The 18908-nt window shown below is 45.2% G+C and overlaps 1 protein-coding gene across 4 annotated transcripts in view; it reads left to right on the top strand.

The window, feature by feature from the left end:
• Positions 1-18908, top strand: part of FANCI (FA complementation group I) — a 1757660-nt gene that overhangs the window by 1528057 nt on the left and 210695 nt on the right. For all 4 annotated transcript variants that reach the window (XM_069624307.1, XM_069624308.1, XM_069624309.1 and 1 more), the window contains one exon: positions 10983-11060. In XM_069624307.1, coding sequence (XP_069480408.1) covers positions 10983-11060 — 78 coding nt within the window. The remainder of the gene's footprint in view (positions 1-10982; positions 11061-18908) is intronic.

Genomic DNA, 18908 nt, shown 5'->3' with positions numbered 1-18908 from the left:
CCTAGCCAAACCGGGTCTGCAAGTGGGCACGGTGAAGGGTTATCTAGCGGCTCTGTCCATTTTTAAGAGGACGCTAGAACAGGGCTTCTTCTTTACCGTTCCTGTGGTGACACTGTTTTTGAAGGGTCTTGTTGTTTCCCACTTTTGCCTTTTATGGTACTGGACTGGGAACTGAATCTAGTCCTAATCTTTATGATGGCTGATCCATTTGAGCCTTTCCATTCAGCTCCCATCAGATATTTCACATTAAAAACAGAGAAGGTCTCACTGAAGGTGTTCCCTAAGTTTTTGCCAAAGGGAGTTTCTGAATTTTATCTGGGCCAGAGCATAGACGTTCCAGCGTTTTAGCTTACTCCCCACCCTTCTAAGGATGAGGAGAGGCTCCACGGGTTGGATAGCAAGCGGTTTTGAGTTTTTACCTGGCCAGGGTGGGCCCCTTCAGGAATGATGACCAGTTGTTTGTCGCTTTCTCACAATCCAGTTTGGGACGAGCAGTCACTAAGCAAACTATATTACAATGGATAGTGCTGTTTATTTTGGAATGTTATTAATCAGCAGGTAAGGAGGTCCGAACTAGGGAAGGTGATACGGCTTCCTCTGCTCTTCAGAGAGAAGTGCTGCAGCAACGTGGTCGTCTCTACAGACGTTTACCAAGCACTCTGCTTGCACTTGGCCCGTGGGGCGGATGCGCACTTTGGTAGGCCAGTCATTCCGAGCTTCTTGGTTTAGCTTCCAACCCTCCTCCAGCATGGCTACTGCTTTGGGAGTCTTATCAGTATGAGGAATTTGTGGGAGAATGCAATCCATTGAAGGAGAAGGTACTTAACAGTAAAGTTTTTCTATGGATTCTTCTGCCACATATTCGTCAACACCCTCCCAGCATACCCTGCTTGTAAGTCCATAGACCATGGTCGTAACCGCATTCTGCTGTTGCATTCTGTGTGTGAGAACATGAGGAGCAGAGTGCTGCATTTTGGGGCAACAGCAGTTTGCTGCCTATTGTAAAGAGAACAGTAACCCAAAACCCAAACGATAAAAATAATCCAAAAGACCAATGCACTGTTTTGCAAGGTGTTAGGGAGAATTCTAAATAGGGCTAATTTCTCCTCACCTAGTGAGTCCCCCAGCAGCTTTGCTGGATTTCTGGAGTTAAAAGCAGGGAGTACAGAATGTCTGACAATATCAGATCCCACATAAGGAATGAGGTCAACAAGATGCTTGAACTCGGGGTTATAGAGCCCTCTACTAGCCCATGGTCTAGCCCAGTTGTGCTTGTACCAAAGGCAGGATCCAAGGAGTTGAGATTCGGTGTGGACTATAGAGCTCTAAATGCAGTCACCACAGCTGATGCCCATCCTTTGCCTAGGACAGATGAGCTGGTGGACAAACTTGGTGCAGCCAAGTACCTCAGCACATTTGACCTAACCTCGGGCTATTGGCAAATAGCCCTGGCAGACCATGCCAAGGAGAAAACTGCATTCTCCACTCCAGCTGGCCTCCACCAATTCAAGGTGATGCCTTTTGGGTTAAAGAATGCACCTGCTACATTTCAGAGGATGGTCAATCAAGTTCTGAATGGGATGGAGGACTTCTGCATGGCATACTTGGATGACATTGCAGTGTTCAGCCCTACATGGAAAGAACATGTTGAACACCTAGGTTATGTATTGCAGGCTCTGGAACAGGCCCATCTGACCATAAAGGCAAGCAAATGTCAAATTGGCCCGAGTTCAGTGGTCTACCTTGGACATGAGGTAGGAGGAGGTGAAATAAGGCCATTGCCTAGCAAAGTACAAGCTGTACAAAACTGGGCCACCCTACTACTCAGACCCAAGTAAGAGCCTTCCTAGGTCTTACTGGGTCCTATAGGAACTTCATAGAGAACTATGGGACCATAGCTTCTCCCTTGAATGTCATCTCCTCTCCCAAATTTCCTAAAAAGGTCAGGTGGAATGAGGAGTGCAATCAAGCCTTTGAAGGTTTTAATAAAGCCCTTTGTCAAGCTCCAGTCCTAAGAGCTCCTGACTATCACCAACCCTTCATTGTACAAACTGATGCTTCTAATATAGGTATAGGTGCAGTCCTTAGTCAACTGGATGAGAAAGGTAGGGAACACCCCATTTGTTTCATCAGCAGAAAGTTAAAGGATCCTGAGACAAGGTGGGCAACAATAGAAAGAGAATGCTTTGCTATTGTGTGGTCACTGAAGAGGTTTAGACCATACTTGTATGGATCTACCTTCATCATTCAGACTGACCACCAACCCTTGAGATGGCTGATGCAAATGAAAGGGGAAAACCCAAAGTTACTCAGATGGTCAATCTGCCTGCAAGGATTTGATTTGTCCATTGAGCACAGAGCAGAAAGTCACCACCAAAATGCTGATGGTCTCTCTAGGATGTTTGTAACCAACTAGAGGTATGAGATCCATCCAGGAGTGGATTAAATCCTCCTGTCCCTTAGTCTGAGGGGAGCGGGGGGGTGGTGTTAGGGACAATTCTCCTTCTAGGGCTAATTTCCCTCACCTAGTGAGTCCCCCAGCAGCTTTGCTGGATTTCTGGAGTTTGTTTCCACCTGGTAAGAGTGGACATCTTTTTTTCCACTCTTGCATGTGTTTTGTCCTATGTGTTGTTACTCATTGTGTGATCTTGGGCACTGGAGCACACCACTCCAAGTGCCCCTGTTCTTGTATGGGTTACACCGCACCTTTAGTGTAGTAACCCAGGGTTGTCTTTAGAACTCCCCACCCACCCCCCCCGACTCCATTTCGCTGGGGGCAACTTCTGTCCCCCAGAGAAAGGTAAAGTTGCCATTTACTTTACATCGTTATTTTTACCACAGACCCAGTACACCCCATCTTACATGGAGTACTGGAAAGGGCTAATCTGTACCCCTTTTCTGTCTGTAGCTCCCTGAGCATTGTTTCACTCTTTTAACATTTAGACTTGGCTGGTGGCAGTGGTATCTACCCTAACTTTTCTAACGCGATTATATTAGATAAACATGGTACTGTTCTTGGCTATTATATTAGCCTTGAACATAAACCCGCTTGACCAAATCGTCTTTCTTTTGGCTCCGGTTGGGTTTATTCGCCATTTCCTTTTGTTAAAGTCCTTCTTGTGTTTTACTTTGCGCGGCAAACTAGGTTCGCCTTCTTTGTTCACCGCCTTTTTGGCGGGCTTCTGCAGAGAAGACCTCCTCAAGGTGCCTGGGTGTCTAGGTGGGCTGAATGTGAGGGAGGGGTGTAGTCACCCCCTGCACAGGGTATCCTAGGAAACCCAAGTCGCACTTTACCATGATTGGATGAGGTGGTTGTCCCGGCTGGACAACCCCCCGCTGCGTGATTGACAGCCAGGCTGTGTGACTGGGGGTTTTGCGCATAAAAGGCAGGTCTCTTGGGCTAGAAGTCAGTCGCCTCTGGAACTACAAGGAACCGAAGAGAAGCGGAGAGAACGACGGCTGCTGCAACTACCCCATCCCGGTGAAGCCCTGCTGCAGTCCTGAGCTATATACCCTTCGACGACTAAGAGAAGATCCAGTCAGGAGTCTTCTTCCCTTGAGCCTGGTGGGGATAACCAGCTCATCTTCTTCAGCCAGAGATCTCCGCCATGGTCGAAATCGCTGCACACTGCTGTAGTGGTCCGGATAGCCACCTGCTGAGCCTCTCCTGTTTTTAAGGAACACACCTTCTAGTTGTCGCTGCTGCCGGCTTCATCCCTGTGTGGTGCAGACCCCCTTCAGACGTCTTCCTTCACAACGAAGCTCCAGGAATCGTGGGTCTGCGGGAAACCAACAGGAACAACTGCCAGGGCGCCAGCTGCATCGTGGAAATAAGGTACTGTGTTCTACTCGAGGAAACTGGGTGAACCCCTTTTCTTCATCTCCAAGGCTCGTCCTTGTCTTCCCTCCTTCTTATAACTTTTGCTTCCGAACATTGACAATATTCAAGTACTCTTGGGCTATACGAAATCGTGAACTGTCTAACGGTGTGATCTTCGGCACAGGCCTCCGGTGTCATCTAAACCTGGCTCCGACCCTTTGACTTTTGAACTCCTGTTTCTGAGTGTATCTCGATACTGTCTGCCTAACCTAAATATTGCCTGTGATTTTTCCTCAAACTCCCTCTAGGTATCTCAGGTGCTAAGTGTGTTTTTGTCCCGGTACTATTTCATGTCATGGATACGCGTTTATTTAGTAGACCGAACTGTCAATAAGTGATCCTAACCGTATCCGCGGTATCGTGTTTTGTTCATAACACTGGTTCATTCAAACACAGGGTACTTACCTTGAGACTTACTGTACAAAGTGAATTGGTTAGTTGTAGTATATTTGACGTGTGGTTTTGTTAAAAGTTTAGTAGAGGTGTTGTGTTTATAACTGATGGTTTAAAACATAAATGTACTTATATTTTTTACCTGAAACCTTGAGTCATTGTTTGCTTGAGTCACAGTAATTGTGGTCCCTTTGTGTAATCTCTGCTACTGCTCTTATACTCTTGAGATAAGCCTGGCTGCTCTGCTACTGCTACCACTATAACTTAGTAGCACAGGCTTGTACCAAAGGTAAAACTTGTATTGCCACCTGTAGTGTTAATTGTGTGTAGTGGTCCCCAAGGTTTATTAAATGCAAAAAGGTCTCAGGTGGTACCGTAGAACCGCACTCACACAGAGCTCTCCACACCCCAAGAAGCTACAGGTTATATAGCTGAAAACCGCAAATCTGCATACATAGTTTACAATGCCAACCCACCACACTCATTAGCTACCACCTATTTTCTATTTCAATTTCTGTATATTTATGTGCCAAAGCCCTCGGGCATCCAGGCGCTTCCACACTATAGACCATGCTAAACCCCCCTAATGTCTATGGGCCGATTGGCCACATCATATCTGAACCCATTCCCCTAGTCACGTGGCCCACTACATAGTCACTATTCAATCCAGGTACGGGATTGGTTAATGAGCATATTGACACGTAAAAAAATCATCGCCATCACGTGATGTGCAGTCCCCTCATCCCACCCCCGATCCAGACACGATCAAAGTAAACTGGCGAGGCCAACTCTGCTTTAATAAGCCAATAGGCATTCTCATTATACCAGACGCCGCGGCACACACAAGCTGCACCCCCGCCGGCCTTGTACTAAATTAATAGGCATCACCTCTTCTCCTATCCCAAATTAGGGAACGTTCCATGCACGGCTCCCCCTTATCTCCTTCAAACCAGAGGTGCCCAGTTACGACGTGACTGGGGCACCGCTCTTGAGTCTGAATTTCAGGGATTTATTTACTTGGATTGTGCATCCCACTTGTAATGCAAGTGGGATGGCCGCTCCTCGGGTGGGGGGGCGGGGGCTGGGGAGGTGGTAGTACTACGCTTAATCTTTGCCTGGCCTCTTGGCATCACAAAACCTCATGCCCTATTCGCATGAATTTGTCCTTCAAAGAGCCTATCCCTACCTGCTCTGTCCACAAATAGCATTCTGTTCCCACCACGTTCATGCCCTGCAGCTGGATACAATTAGCATTTATCTGTGCTTTGCATGTGTCTCTGATCTCGGCTTCTCTCCTGAGGGACAGAAAAGGGATTTGGCTTGAGACAGAGCTAAACTGACCTGCAGCTCTACATGACGGCCTGCATTCTATTCTGTTGACTGTGTACTAGGCCTTAAAATCCAATATGGTGGCACTCCTGCCATGTTAACACACTGACCTCGCTCCTACCACAGTACCTTTCTGACTCCATCTTCCACCTGCCTCAGCTCTTTCCTCGCACCTCACTAAAGAACATAACTTTGTATTCAACTACTAAACAAAGGACCTATACACTACCCTATCTATAGCCTCTGCAACCGCAACAAGGTTTTGTCTAAAGACTTTGATTTAAAAGAAAAATGGGTGGGGAAATGCCTTGCTGTCCCTGCACTGGAGATGTTTTCCTACTTAAAACCAAAACTAATAATCTGTGTCAGAATGTCCAAAACAAAACCATCCCAAATCCAAAGTACTATTCTGACAATCACATTCTAAACAAATGAATTCTAAGTTGAAAAGGGTAATGTCTTTGGCTTAAGTGTTTTAGAAATGTTCACTCGAAAAAGTCGGGTGATTCCCTTCCCCTGGATTCTTCCTCGCAGCCTTGTTTATTCACAAGTAACAGTGCCTGGTATTTCTCTCGATTCAACAACAAAAGTATTCGCAACTCCTGATTCTCTCGACTCACACCACCTTTTTGGCTACTCCTGATATATGCTTCAGTCCTTTTCCTAAACTTCTGTGTGCTACTCAGCTTGTCCTTGCTTAATATATTTCTCTATCAGGACATCCTTCACATGCTTGCTGCTGCCTGAAATACTCTCCTACCACAGGCTTTTCTGTAAACGCACACTTGTAACTGCCTGCCAGTGTTTTTCTGTAATTAACACACTTGAACTTGCTTGGTATACTCTCCTGCCAGGGCTTTTTACTGATGGTCTCTTGATTACACTTCCAGACTTGATAGTCCTGTACTTTTGCCTTGTTGGACATTCTATTATGCTTAGTATATATTGCCTTATTGGGGTTTATCATATACATATACTGCCTGTATTGGCAACTTTGGAAGTGTCTCCTTCCTTTTTCACGTTCCCTTTTTGCAAAAAGTTATTTTATCCTATCTTTTTTGGATTTTGCAAAATACTTTCTTTCTCTCTCGGCTCTGTTATTCCCAATAATTTGATTGAGCGTGGGCACCGATACGCCCCGGTGTTCCCTCTGTCTCTGGATGAACTCACTGGCTCTTGAAAGCGTTCCTTGTTTCTGCCGCAGCAAGCCAATGACAGCCTTTTGCTGTTTTCTCTCCCACAACAATTTTCCCTTGGTGTTCCTGTTCCTGGCAGTTGCAGCTGGGCTTGTCTGCTTCTTACGGGACTCGGGAGGGTAAACCACTGTCTAATTACACTTTTGAATGCCCAGGAGTCCCCTGATGCTTTCTGGCATTCCTGCAGCTTTCCTCCCCTCCGCTCTCAAGCCGGTTGGCTTCGCCAAGCTTTTATCGGGCTGTCACCTTATCGGATCGCAAAGAGAGAACCAGTTCTCTCCCGCCAGCAGTGATCTTGAGCTTTGTTCTTCTGTAGTTTAAATGTCCCGGCCACAGGTGTGCACTCCAAGCAACTAGAGCTCTGCATTTCTCCGCTCCTCCTCCTTGTCCCAATATTTTGGTGGTTATGGGAATAGAAGTCCACTTTTGATAATTTGCATAAAAACACAGGATGAATGCTCTCAATGGTTTTAGATGGCAAGTCAGTCGTGGAGGATTGGTATGTGGAGTCTGGGAAGAGTGTTCCATCAATCTTACAAGGCAGGTCAGATTTTGAAGATTGACAAAAGGTTTTCAACATTTGCTGTAGGTGGATGACGGGAGCTATGGCAATATGTCACAAGGCATTCATGAGTGAAGGTTTATCCTCAGAAGAAAATGATGGATACCATGTCTCATCCGATGACACCTCCCGAGAGGTTGTCTCCCAGCCATGTGATCCTCCCTCATATAGCCGGCCCAAGGGTCAGGATCAGGTAGAGACTGTCTTCCCATGGCCACATAGGAGGAGGTCACCACTGGGAAAGCAGTGATGACACCATCAGATTCATCACAGTCGGTATCTAATATGTGTCAAAACTAACTACAAGTGATATGTGCGTCCTCTGACACGCAAAAATCACCCTGCTCATGCGATTTTATGTGCTAATAGGTTTTTCTCAGCCTGGACTTTTTTCCTGGCTGGGACGCTGTAAGTGCATCCCAGCATTCCCCCCTTTAGTTAATACTCCATTAACTAACCCTGCTTCCTTCTTCTATAGTCAGCATCTTTGGGTAACCATGACCTACACACATGACATAAGCTTGGTAATTGGACCTTTTCGGGTGAGCATGCGTTGGTGAGCGGGGGGAACGCTTGTTGGATCGGGGCTTAGTTGTTTGTGGGGGTGGCACATTTATGATGGTTAGATGGGCATCAGGAACTACCAGAACTGCGGAGTGCAAGGTGGTCAGTAAACATACGCCCTTCCATGATGGTGAAAGATGTAGGTATATTTATTTTACACAAATCCAATAGACATCCATTAAACGCTGCAGTGCCTTCAGTCAGGTCACGAATGAAGAGTGTTTTTATTACAAGGAATGTTTGTTCCTACACGTATTGTACCATTGCCTCGGAAGCAAAAGGAATACTCAACTGGCATCTGTACTTTTTGCTGGCGTCTCACTTAACTCGACCCATGTCAGTTTTGTCAGATCATTTCCCCGTGTCCTGCCACATTTCTGATTGATGTGTGCCACTACATCCTCCGAGAACCACAGTAAGCCGCCGGGCTGCACAGCTCACTACTCCTGCCACCCATCTATCGTTGGAAAACAACGCTACTTCCATTTTGAGCAATGGTCTTATTTTGCAACTAGCTTGTTCTTTCTTCTTGGCACACTCCTCATCATCATCTGTCCATTATAACTGCTTGGACCGTGTGCCCCTGTAAATACCTAATACTCTGCACACGGCCAGGTTTACTAAACATTGGGCTATAGGAGGCCATTTCTTGAGGTGCAAACAGCTTGTGTGCACCCATCGCATGAGATATCAATGAGCATATATTGCAGCTCCCGTTTGACCTCTCCCTCCTCACTTCGCGCATGTGATTATACCACATGCTGTCCATCTTGGGACGGTGTACATCCGCTGCGGTGTCCAGTATCACACCTTTATACTGATTATATTCTATCTCTGCCTCAGTTACCCTCCTGGATCGTGTCATCTCCAACTGTGTGTCATTCCCATAACCCCTTTTAGATGCCCCACCCATATACAATAACCACAAAGAAACAATATGGTAATTCCAAAGAGAAAACAACATATGCAACATAACATATATATTACATGACGCTTGTAGTGTTGAATCTGCAGAAGGATAGAAAAAACAAAACGTGCTGAAATATCCAAACTTTTCATCATATTAAAGGGAGTAATCAGGTGTAACATCATAAGAAAACGTGCTGCAAAGTATAATTTTACGTTACTCAGTAACTACCTCATTCTCCTTGAGAAGGTGGAGTGGTACCGGGTGCTTTCCGAACACCAGATAAATTGAACCAGTACTGCAACTCCTTCACATGAACGGGGTGGCCAAGACCCCACTGTATAAGGTCCCTGAAAACGCTGGTCGTTTCAGTGCCGGATGAAGTTCCTCACAATCACTTGGTTCCCTGTAATTGTTTGAGGTGGTGGATCCGCTGACTTGTAAGCTGTGTCTCCTCTTCTAGGAGCAATCTGTTGAGACAAAATCTTTATACTTTTTGTTAGCTACCTCAAATACACCTGAAACCCAACCCCCAATAATCCTGGTGCCTGTAAGCATCTGATGATATGTGGGTAGGTGTGAGAGGTGTATGCATTCATCTCCCCACCACTAACTCGTCATGGACAAGTGGTAATCTTTGCTCGTCTACGTTTTTGGCTAAACAGGGTCAGAGAGAGACGGTGCAGCCAATTCTTAGCGTAGTACTAATTCTGGATAACCTGGCCTTCAACAGTGCATTTAGTTTTTCAACAGTTCTGTTGGCCTGAGGGTGGTAGATCGAACACAGTTGATGCCATATACTCAATAGAGACAATATTTCTTTAAACAACTCATTAAAAAATTGAGTTCCATTATCAGACTTCAGGACATCAAATACCCCTTTTCACCCCAGTGAGGATAAACCTTGCATACCACAAATGTAGCTGCTGATTTAGCATCTGCTTGTACACAAGGGACAGCTTCCACCCAACTTGAAAATTGACACACTACAACAATAAGGTAACAGTAATTACTACACCTGTTAAGCATGTCTCCATAATCAATGTGGAGCTCCAGAACAGGGTTAGTTGGACAAGGCAATGTGCTGCACAACACCCTAAGAGTTGTCCAGTACTATGAAGATGACACATAGTGCAATTTGCCACAAATTCATTGATATACTCTTGCAGATTGAGACAAACCAGTCCTCCTGCATATCGGCTGCAATGTGCCATTACTAATTTACCTGTAATGTTTTTTCCCCATATGAAATCAGTCGGTGACAGTAAGAAACCCTTTTTAACCCACAGTTCTTTCTCTTCCTTGGGCTCCTGACCTTGGAGCTCAATTATTTGTGTGAACGGTACTGCATTGTATGTGTTTACAACCACTAAACACAGGACCTATACACTGCCCTCTCTATAACCTCTGCAACCGCAACATTAATATATGGCTATATGTGGGTATCTAATATGTGTAAAAACGAACTTATGTTGTGCAAAACTCACCCTGCTCACACGATGGTACGTGCAAAGGTTTTCTCAGCCTGAACCTTTTTACCTAGCTGAGACGCTGTAAGTGCATCCCAAAGCTATACCGCCCTAGTTCTTCTGGCTTCATTTCTAAGGTTGAATTATGGAAGAATAAGGTAAGCAAACAGTTGTGGTTTGCTATTTATTGTTCTTGTTTCAGTGCCTTTCCCCTTTTCTGTAGGTTTCCATCACAGGCTGAGCCATGGGGTGGGGAGGAATAGTGGGGAACTGCGGTATGGGGCATAGTGCATCCTTTTATACAGTGCCCTATGTGACATCTGATCGAGGAATGGCGCATCTGTTTACGAGGAAGTCGTCAACGGTATTGAGCGGCACTATGCCCCCTGTCGAAACGTTTTCCTAGCAGCTGATGCTAGATGGCTATCTATCAAGATGAGGAATCTGTGGAAGAAGAATCCATAGAAAGAGCCAATTCAAAGACCTACAAATTCAGGGAATTTCGACATGCTGAAAATGACTGTTTAATTTTCTCATTCCACAAAATGTAAAATGGCTGTGCATGCTCATCATAAATATGGATGGAATGTTGCATTGACTGCTGAGCAATATGAGGCTAGTGTTTGTTGATAATGGGTGTTTTTGAAAACCTTTGCAATTCCATGCTGTCTTTTTGTTTTAGAACATCCAAAACGAAAGTATGACCTTTGGAGGAGAAAAGAAAAAAAAAACAAAGGAAGAAGCAGCATCTTTTGCAACGGTAATACATATTATTTGCTCACTGACATGCTGTTCTACTGTTATTTGTATTCAGCGTCTTATTCAGTGTTTTGGATTTTGGGGGTTCCCAGGAGAGGGCGTCTCTCACATTTGGCTAATTGTGAATCGTTTGTGGTTTTGCCTTAAATTAGATGGGGAATCCAGATGAGGATCCCTTGCTCTATGTGCCTAGAAAGGGAGCTGCATCTTCAACACACCACCCTTATGATACACAAGAAGGCAGAAACACATTTTAACAGGTTGCAGCCATACACGTATTCCTCATCTTAATAGGTTTCTATGTTCCTTCAACCTCAGTATTTTTTTCACGTCTTTTTTTGCCAAACATTTTTTGCTGAAAGAATGAATCCCATTTTTTTATTATTTGGGTGGGGGGGGTTCCCCCAAACTCCCCTCCCCTATTATTTATTCCCTATACCCCATTCTACACCTTATATGTTCTCCCCCCCCCATTCCCCCATATTTTTCAATTTTTTTTTTTTTTGCAAATTTTCGCCAGAAAGTGCAGCGAAAACAAAATCGTGTGATGTATGAAGGCCATACCCTTAATAAACATACTCCAGTATCTGCTGTTCTCAGAACTTTTCGTTAGTGTAGTGTATAGTGTAGCTCGACAACAGTCTCCTCTGACAACCAGGTCATCAACTCTGAACATGTCACCCCAATATAAACAAAGTACACCACTCCCCATTTCCTCAGATTCCTCCCGTGCTCTGCAGTTGAGGGAAACACAACATAGAGGACCTTTACAGCAGCAACAAGCTGCGATGGAAGGCCAAGTATTAGAACAGACCGTACAAGGACATCTTTCCGTGATTGCCACCCTCACTTAGTCCCCATTGCTGAATAAGGTACAATCACATGCAGAGTCCCCCCTATTTCCCAGCACGGTACCCTTGTTCAAACCCAGAGCAAAGGCCCAATAAGAGCTTTCCCACAACATGCACCAACGAGCTGAAACATCCTACAAACTCTCTGGCCCTTTGAATATATGGTATTAGTGGTGTTTAAAAGAAGCCACTGCCTTAAGGAAACATAAATAAAATGGAGCCACTGGCCCTCAACCCACCAAAAGCCCAGAGAAAAGTAAAGTATTCTGTAGATGAGACACAATTCTTGACACTGAGGGGGAGATAATCATCAGAAAAGGTTAGTTTCAGGAGAACAGAATGTTGGTTGAACAAATCGGGAGAAGGTGCGTTAATGGGAGTAGGAGGTTGGTTGGCAACATCAAGAAGTTGGTAGGAAACATCAGGAGGAGATAGGTTCAAGAGAGCATGAGGTGTGTGCTTGTCATCTGGAGGAGGTTGGGTTAAAAAAAGAAGGGTGGGGTTGCTTTGAGAGCACAGGAAGTTGGTTGGAACAATCAGAAAGAGGTTGATTTGAGACATCAGGAAAAGGGTGGAGTAAAATGACAGGATGTGAACGAAAACCTATCTAAGAAGATTAGGATGGTAAGAGAGGGCACACTTGGTCCAAAGCGGGGGGTGGGGGGCTATCTAAACGTGAAGGAAGAGAAACAAGCATTTAATATGGCAGCGATGAGAAGGACCAGAGCATGAGTAGAGACATAGTAAAGAGGGAGGGGTTAGGACCATAAAGCAAGGAGATGACGGCGGCCCTCTTAAAGTCCACCCCTCGACAACCAAATTGGAGATAGGATAAGGAAGACCCCAAGAAGAGCAGACAAAAGGATACCTCATGAAGAAGGGTAAGACTACAAGAAAAAAAGAATGGTGAAGGATGGTAGGCAACCCCCTTTTTACCCAAGAACGATAATCCAAGGTACAAAAGATCCCAAGAGATGAAGGGAATGGGTAACCCTTAAGCCTGAAATGAAACCTAAAAGAGACCCTTCCCGTTAGAAGTAGGGAAACAAATGGTTGGGGAATCCCTGTAAACTCTGAAGTATGCTGACTTCCGGTCGACCCAGAAGGACCCTAGGGCACAATAATATTAATTTCGTTGGTTTGCATTTATAGTACCCAGTTTTTTATTTGAGCAACCCTGAAAATTAAATGTAACTGCATTTCTCTCTTGGCCTGGCCATTGATCCCCACATTTGTGGCTTCAGTTTGCCTCTATAATAGCTCAGTCAACTGTGAAACTATGGGAAAGTCTACAAGGACAGTACAGTAAACTAGAAAAAAACATGCAAAATGACTAAATAGACAAGTTCTCTGACAATGCACCACTGCATCAATACACTCTATGACGAGGCCGTCTCAAATTTCAATTGCTGAATTACACAAACAATGACGTAGACGGCGAGGGGAAACTCACACGCCCGCAGGTGATCCGAATAGTGACAAGGTCCGAAGGAATCTATGTCGCTCTGCAGATGCTACAGAGCACTTCAACTGTGGAAGAATCTTGCGGCCCCGTGAGAACACACATTTCTGATTTGCAACGCGAGCCCTAGGCACACTTCAAGACCAGAATTATCTCCTCAAGTATAATTCAGAGAAGGTGTTGTCTATTTAGAAGACGAGAGACCTAACCGATTCCTGTGCCCAAAGGGAAATAATCTATACCTTTGTTGACACGTCCACCATTGCAAACATTTGATTGTTCACTGCGGCAACCCCTCGAAGGTCTGGCGTTGGAACTTCAAATTGCCATACTTCATTGTGTGTAGGAAAAGAATATTAGCCTAGTTTGGAACAGGCTAAAGTAAATGTTTTGAGGCTGTTTTTTTGTTTTTATATACAGTTGTCTGTTGTTGGTTCCCCTGAAGAAGTCTACAGATATTTAAAAGTACTTGTCTTTTGAAGATAGACGAAACATGTTGGGCAATATGCACTGAACAATACACAGTGTTGAGAAATGTTATTAGTTTAAAAGTTAATGTCCCCTTTAGGCATAAAGGGCGACTATCAAGTACGGATTCTTCCAGTAAGGCATCCCCTTATGAGAATAGGTGTCTGATGCTGCCCAACCAACATTGTATTGCACTTTAGTAGCAAATTTGCACTTTACTATTGCACTGAGAAATGAATTGGTGTTTATACTGCACTATTGGTTTTAGTTTTGTATAGGAAGGGTGTGGTTTTCTCAATATATTTTGATGTATGTTTTTTACTTGCCAATATTTTTAGGATGTATTTTAGAATAGGCAAGATGCTAATATTGTAAATCAGTGCCTCTGAAATGGTATGTGTTATACTTGTATATATCTATTTTGTTGAATTTGTTTGTATGTCCTGAGTGACTAAATAAATTACATGATTTAAAGAAATTCATTGACTCAAGACCTATTTGGTACATGGACTGAGTCGTGTAGTAGATGGATTGAAGTAGAAGAGGGAGGAAGACTGTTGGGTTCTTTAGTTGTTGATTGTCCATTTGCTAGCTAAAGGCTGAATCCAGCGGTCTATAAATTAGCCCGATCCAGTCTCCTCTTTGTTTTTAGTTAATTACACAAACATCATTGTTGCGGTCTGCCAATTATGGTCCACTAGCGAGGGAATAGATGGAAGCAACTGAAATCCAGAAATAAATGCTATTTGCAGGAGTGTCCATCCCAAAACACTCAGAAGAGTACATAATAATTTCTGATTGGGAGTTGCACTCAACCCCTTACTCAGAGCTTGCCTGCGCATTAATAAGAGATGAACTACATGCCTTTGGTGTGCAGTGTATAGAGACTCAGTCTTTGCTTTTTTTCTCGTAGTTAAAATTCAGACGAAATTGTAGGTGCCTGATACTTTAAGTATTTTTTTTATGGCCCTTTTGTTCTTTGAAATTACAGTGCAGCTTAGTAGCAGCCTGCAGCAGCAACATCTTTGTATCAAAAATATTTGGACCCTGTATTCATAGATGGAATAGCTTCCTCTAAGCTTCCTTCCTGGAGGTAGAATTCCCCTGCTCTCACCGCACTCCTCCAAGAAGGATATAGACTCACTGTCTCCTGCAGTTCACAGACATGGACACTGGAGTCCCTCTAAAGAATCCCCAAAAGGGAGAAGTAAGCTTCAGCCCGCTATGTTTCCCAAGGTTGTAAGCCCACAGGATAACTTTCATTTTGGGTTGTTGTTTTCCCTGCAGGGCCTTGTAGGGGGAGGCATGGTATCACAAGTATGACACTGACACAATTAGTACAATTTGTAAAACCTTTATTGAAGATTTTGGGTTTGGAAAAACTCCTATTTTGCCCTCTATAACTAAGAGGGGAGTATTCTCGACCATCAAACGATAAACAAAACAGTCCTAGTGGAGTCTGTCAAATCAAAATGGGCTGTGCTAACATAAACCTAATGCCTGCCCTATTTCTTGTACAAAGAGTGTATGACCACGTTAGACCAAACAGAGTAAGGCAGTACCTGTAGGCAGCATGACACACTCTGGCTCGGTTTTCAACACAATAAACAGTTCAATATAACGTGGATCAAGCCCTGCCTGGCCTTCCACTCTTTCTCGAGTTAAAAATGTTTCAACAAAAAGTTCACGTAGGTCCCCCTCTGTTGTGCTCAGGCCTCTTCAAAACGCAGTTCACCTGGGCCCCCTCTCTCGTGCTCAGACCTTTCACAACAAAGTTGACATAGGTCCTCCTCTGCCGGGCTCAGACCTCTCCAGAACACAGTTCAACAAAGACTTGCAAGGGGCTTCCTTCCTCAAGCTTATTACACTTCGGCCTCCACAGGCGGGCTCAGACTGCTTTCAGATGTCGAAGACCTTAAAATGTGCGTGGCTTTCTTTACAGCCCTCAGCAGGACCACTTCGCCTCAAAGTTCCAGGTACAACTTTCACTCTCCCCCTTCTCTAGGAGTTAAGTTAGCTTACTTCGCTTCTGCAGTTCATTCGTTTTATCGTTACAAACAATACCCCTTTCACAGAGACTTTCGAGTGGGCTACTTCCTTTCGCCGGACCACTGTGTTACTCAGGATTGCTGATTCTAAAGCTGTCCTCCCTTCAAAGTTCATTCACAGGTCTGCCTTTCCTCGCGTCTCATCCACACGGATGCAGCCTTCACTTGCAAGATAATGTTTGTACTTCAAACTTTAATACACACCAGTCTCTCAGGTCGCTTAACAACTCACTGGCTGTGTGCTTTTCTTTCGTGGTTTTACGATTTCGAATTCACGAGTCAAGGTTAGTACCACAGGCTTGGCCTCGCCTCCCCTACTCTGCTTTTAACCCAAGAGGGTTGCTGGTGTCCTTGAAGCACAATGCAGCCTTCTGATGTGGAATCTGGCTTTCTCCACGTGTCTTTCATGGCCTGTCGGATGCAACAACCTCCAGTAGGGAACTCTTGGGGTTTTCGACCCGCTGCTCTCATCCCTTGGTTTGTCGCTCTACTCCGGTAGGTTTGCCTTTGCCACGAAAGTTCTGCTCGTATTCTTGTTCCACCTTGCTCAGAGTGTGTCTCTAGGTTCAGCATTTAGTCGTATGAGGAGAGCTAATTGGTATTAAGTGTATGCACTTAGAATCAAGTGCCTGACTTTGCCTGACCCGATAAACGGGACATGTCCAGTACGATGTGTGAGAGTTAGTCTGGTTACTCTGTTACCCTCTATCTCAGCCCAGTGTTTGTGTAAAAAGGGTCGGGGGTGGGACCTCAAAGAATCCTAACAAATAGGAGGGGGTGGATGAACAAAAAATGGGGGAATACCGCGTCTCACCATTGGCTGCCTCACCCCACCTCCCTGAAGACCCCTCACCCAGCTGATCCTCCTGCACTGATCCACCACGAGGAACTGGATCCAAAAGCGATGGCTGTGTCCTGGCCATCTGGATGACAAGTCTCTGAGGACTAGCGGTTGAGACACCCTTTGGTTTCTCACAGCCTACTTTGAGAGATCAGAAGTCCGCCTCCCTGATGTTTTCGGATGTGTGCACCACTGGCTGTTTTAGACAAGGTACAGGGAATGCTATTTTTTTCGGTCCTACTTCAGATCCAGGGTTCCAAGAACAGCTTATAGCGGGAACCCTTTTCCCCAGAACAGGGTAGAGGGACGCCAGTAAATGTCTCCGCTCCAGTTGTGCTCAGGCACTTGACGAGAGTACTCCGTTCGACGCATTGTCCCCAATATCCCCTATACTTCCAGTCTTGGGATTGGGGGGTTTGCTTGCGCATATTTGGTTTGGACCACACCTTCATAGATCACTCTTGGCCTACTCTGATGGCTCATTTGTTTCTGTGGATCCTATAACACCCTAGTCACAGATAAATGCTCATGCCCTTTGGCCTATCGGCTTATATACTGTTGCCCCACTGGGATCTTAGGAAAACCCAACTCATGGAACAGTTTGTCCTCCTTAATTCACAATAAGGCTCAATTTTGGAGGACTACTGTGTCCACATCCAAGATCACCTCACTCCATAAAAAATGGGAAGTAGGGATAATCAGTATTGGTTCTTTTAAAGATGCACATACTTTCTCCAAAGTATAGGGGTGTTATACTATCATCCCACTGCAAGAGTGAAGACCAACAAGACATTGTCGCCAAGCTTCAATCTACAAAGGGGCACCAGACAAGGCTGCCCCCTTTCCCCTCTAATTTCTGCACTAACAATTGAAGGAATGGCAGCACAAATACGATACAGACACGCCTGGAGAGGGATCCGCATCATGGGAAATCCCCAGTTCATATCTCTGTATGCGGTCGATACAATGTTATATCTCAGAAACCCTGACATTGATCTGCCATCCGTAATGAAAGACATGTCACGGAGTTCCCCCCTTCTCACCTGAGACCGATCCTTGCTGGACTCCGTGGGCGGTGTCTTCTTGCGGACAGACCTGGACTTGAATAAGGCTGAGCGAGTCTCTTCCGACTCCAGCGTGCGTTTAAGATTCCGGGATGCAGCGATCCGGGAAACGAAGAAGACGTGCTGATGGCGCACGAGGAATGGAAGTAGTAAAGCTAGGAACCAGGAAAGCAATACAGCAAACTACGGAGCACACGTCTGATCGCTACTTGGCAATAGCATTGAGACGCGCGGAGCCGCGAGGGTGCAGTCTATTAGTAGAATATGTTACATCCATCGTATAGACCGCGGAAGGCGTGTCACGCTGGGCGGCCATGTTGGGAGTGTCAGGGAATGCAAGGCCTGTTGCGATAAGGACCAGGAAGACCAAAAGGGGCACGTCCTGTGGGTCATGACAAGACATTGAGATCTTCAGAAAATACTCTGGATACAGGGTAAATCAGACTAAGTCAGAAATAATACCACTATCAAGTTCTACATTCAGAACCGCAAATATGGAGGGATTCCTGTGGTCCCCCACCGGCGCACGATATATGGGTATCTTAATGGCAACAAGCGCACCCAGTACGACAATAACTACTCCCCGTTCCTGGTCCAACTTGAAATCAAATTAAAAACATGGGTCAAGCTACCACTGTCCCTTTACGGACGTTTATCCCTCCTCAAAATGGTGATAGTACTGAAACTGCTATACCTCTTCAGTGGCATCCCAATATGGCTGGGAAGTACATTTTTCGACAAACTACAGGAAATGGTCTCTGACTTTGCCTGGGGAGGGGGCACGGTCAGACTCAGCTGGCAAAAGATGTGTGAGAACTACGACACAGGAGGGCTGGCTGCTACCAACTTTCTCCTATACTATCACGCCGCACAGGCATACTTTGCCAAATACTGGAACAATACAGCTGAGCAATTTGCACATATTCGCGCTGAGGTGTTTGCGGCAGCCCCTAAACTTGAAAAGTATGATATTTGCCAAGGTCCCTGAGGAGAGGGTGCTGGCAAACCCCCTAACCTCAACAGTACGGGCATGGACATGGATACTGAAGAGTGGGCTGTGACACACCGTACTGGCCACACCTACCACTATGGCAATATCCCGCACTAGAACCCAC

The sequence above is a fragment of the Ambystoma mexicanum genome, chromosome 11, assembly GCF_040938575.1.
Source record: "Ambystoma mexicanum isolate Mex_15411 chromosome 11, UKY_AmexF1_1, whole genome shotgun sequence".
In the NCBI taxonomy this organism is placed as follows: Eukaryota; Metazoa; Chordata; class Amphibia; order Caudata; family Ambystomatidae; genus Ambystoma; species Ambystoma mexicanum.
This window is presented reverse-complemented; position numbering and strand designations above follow the sequence as displayed.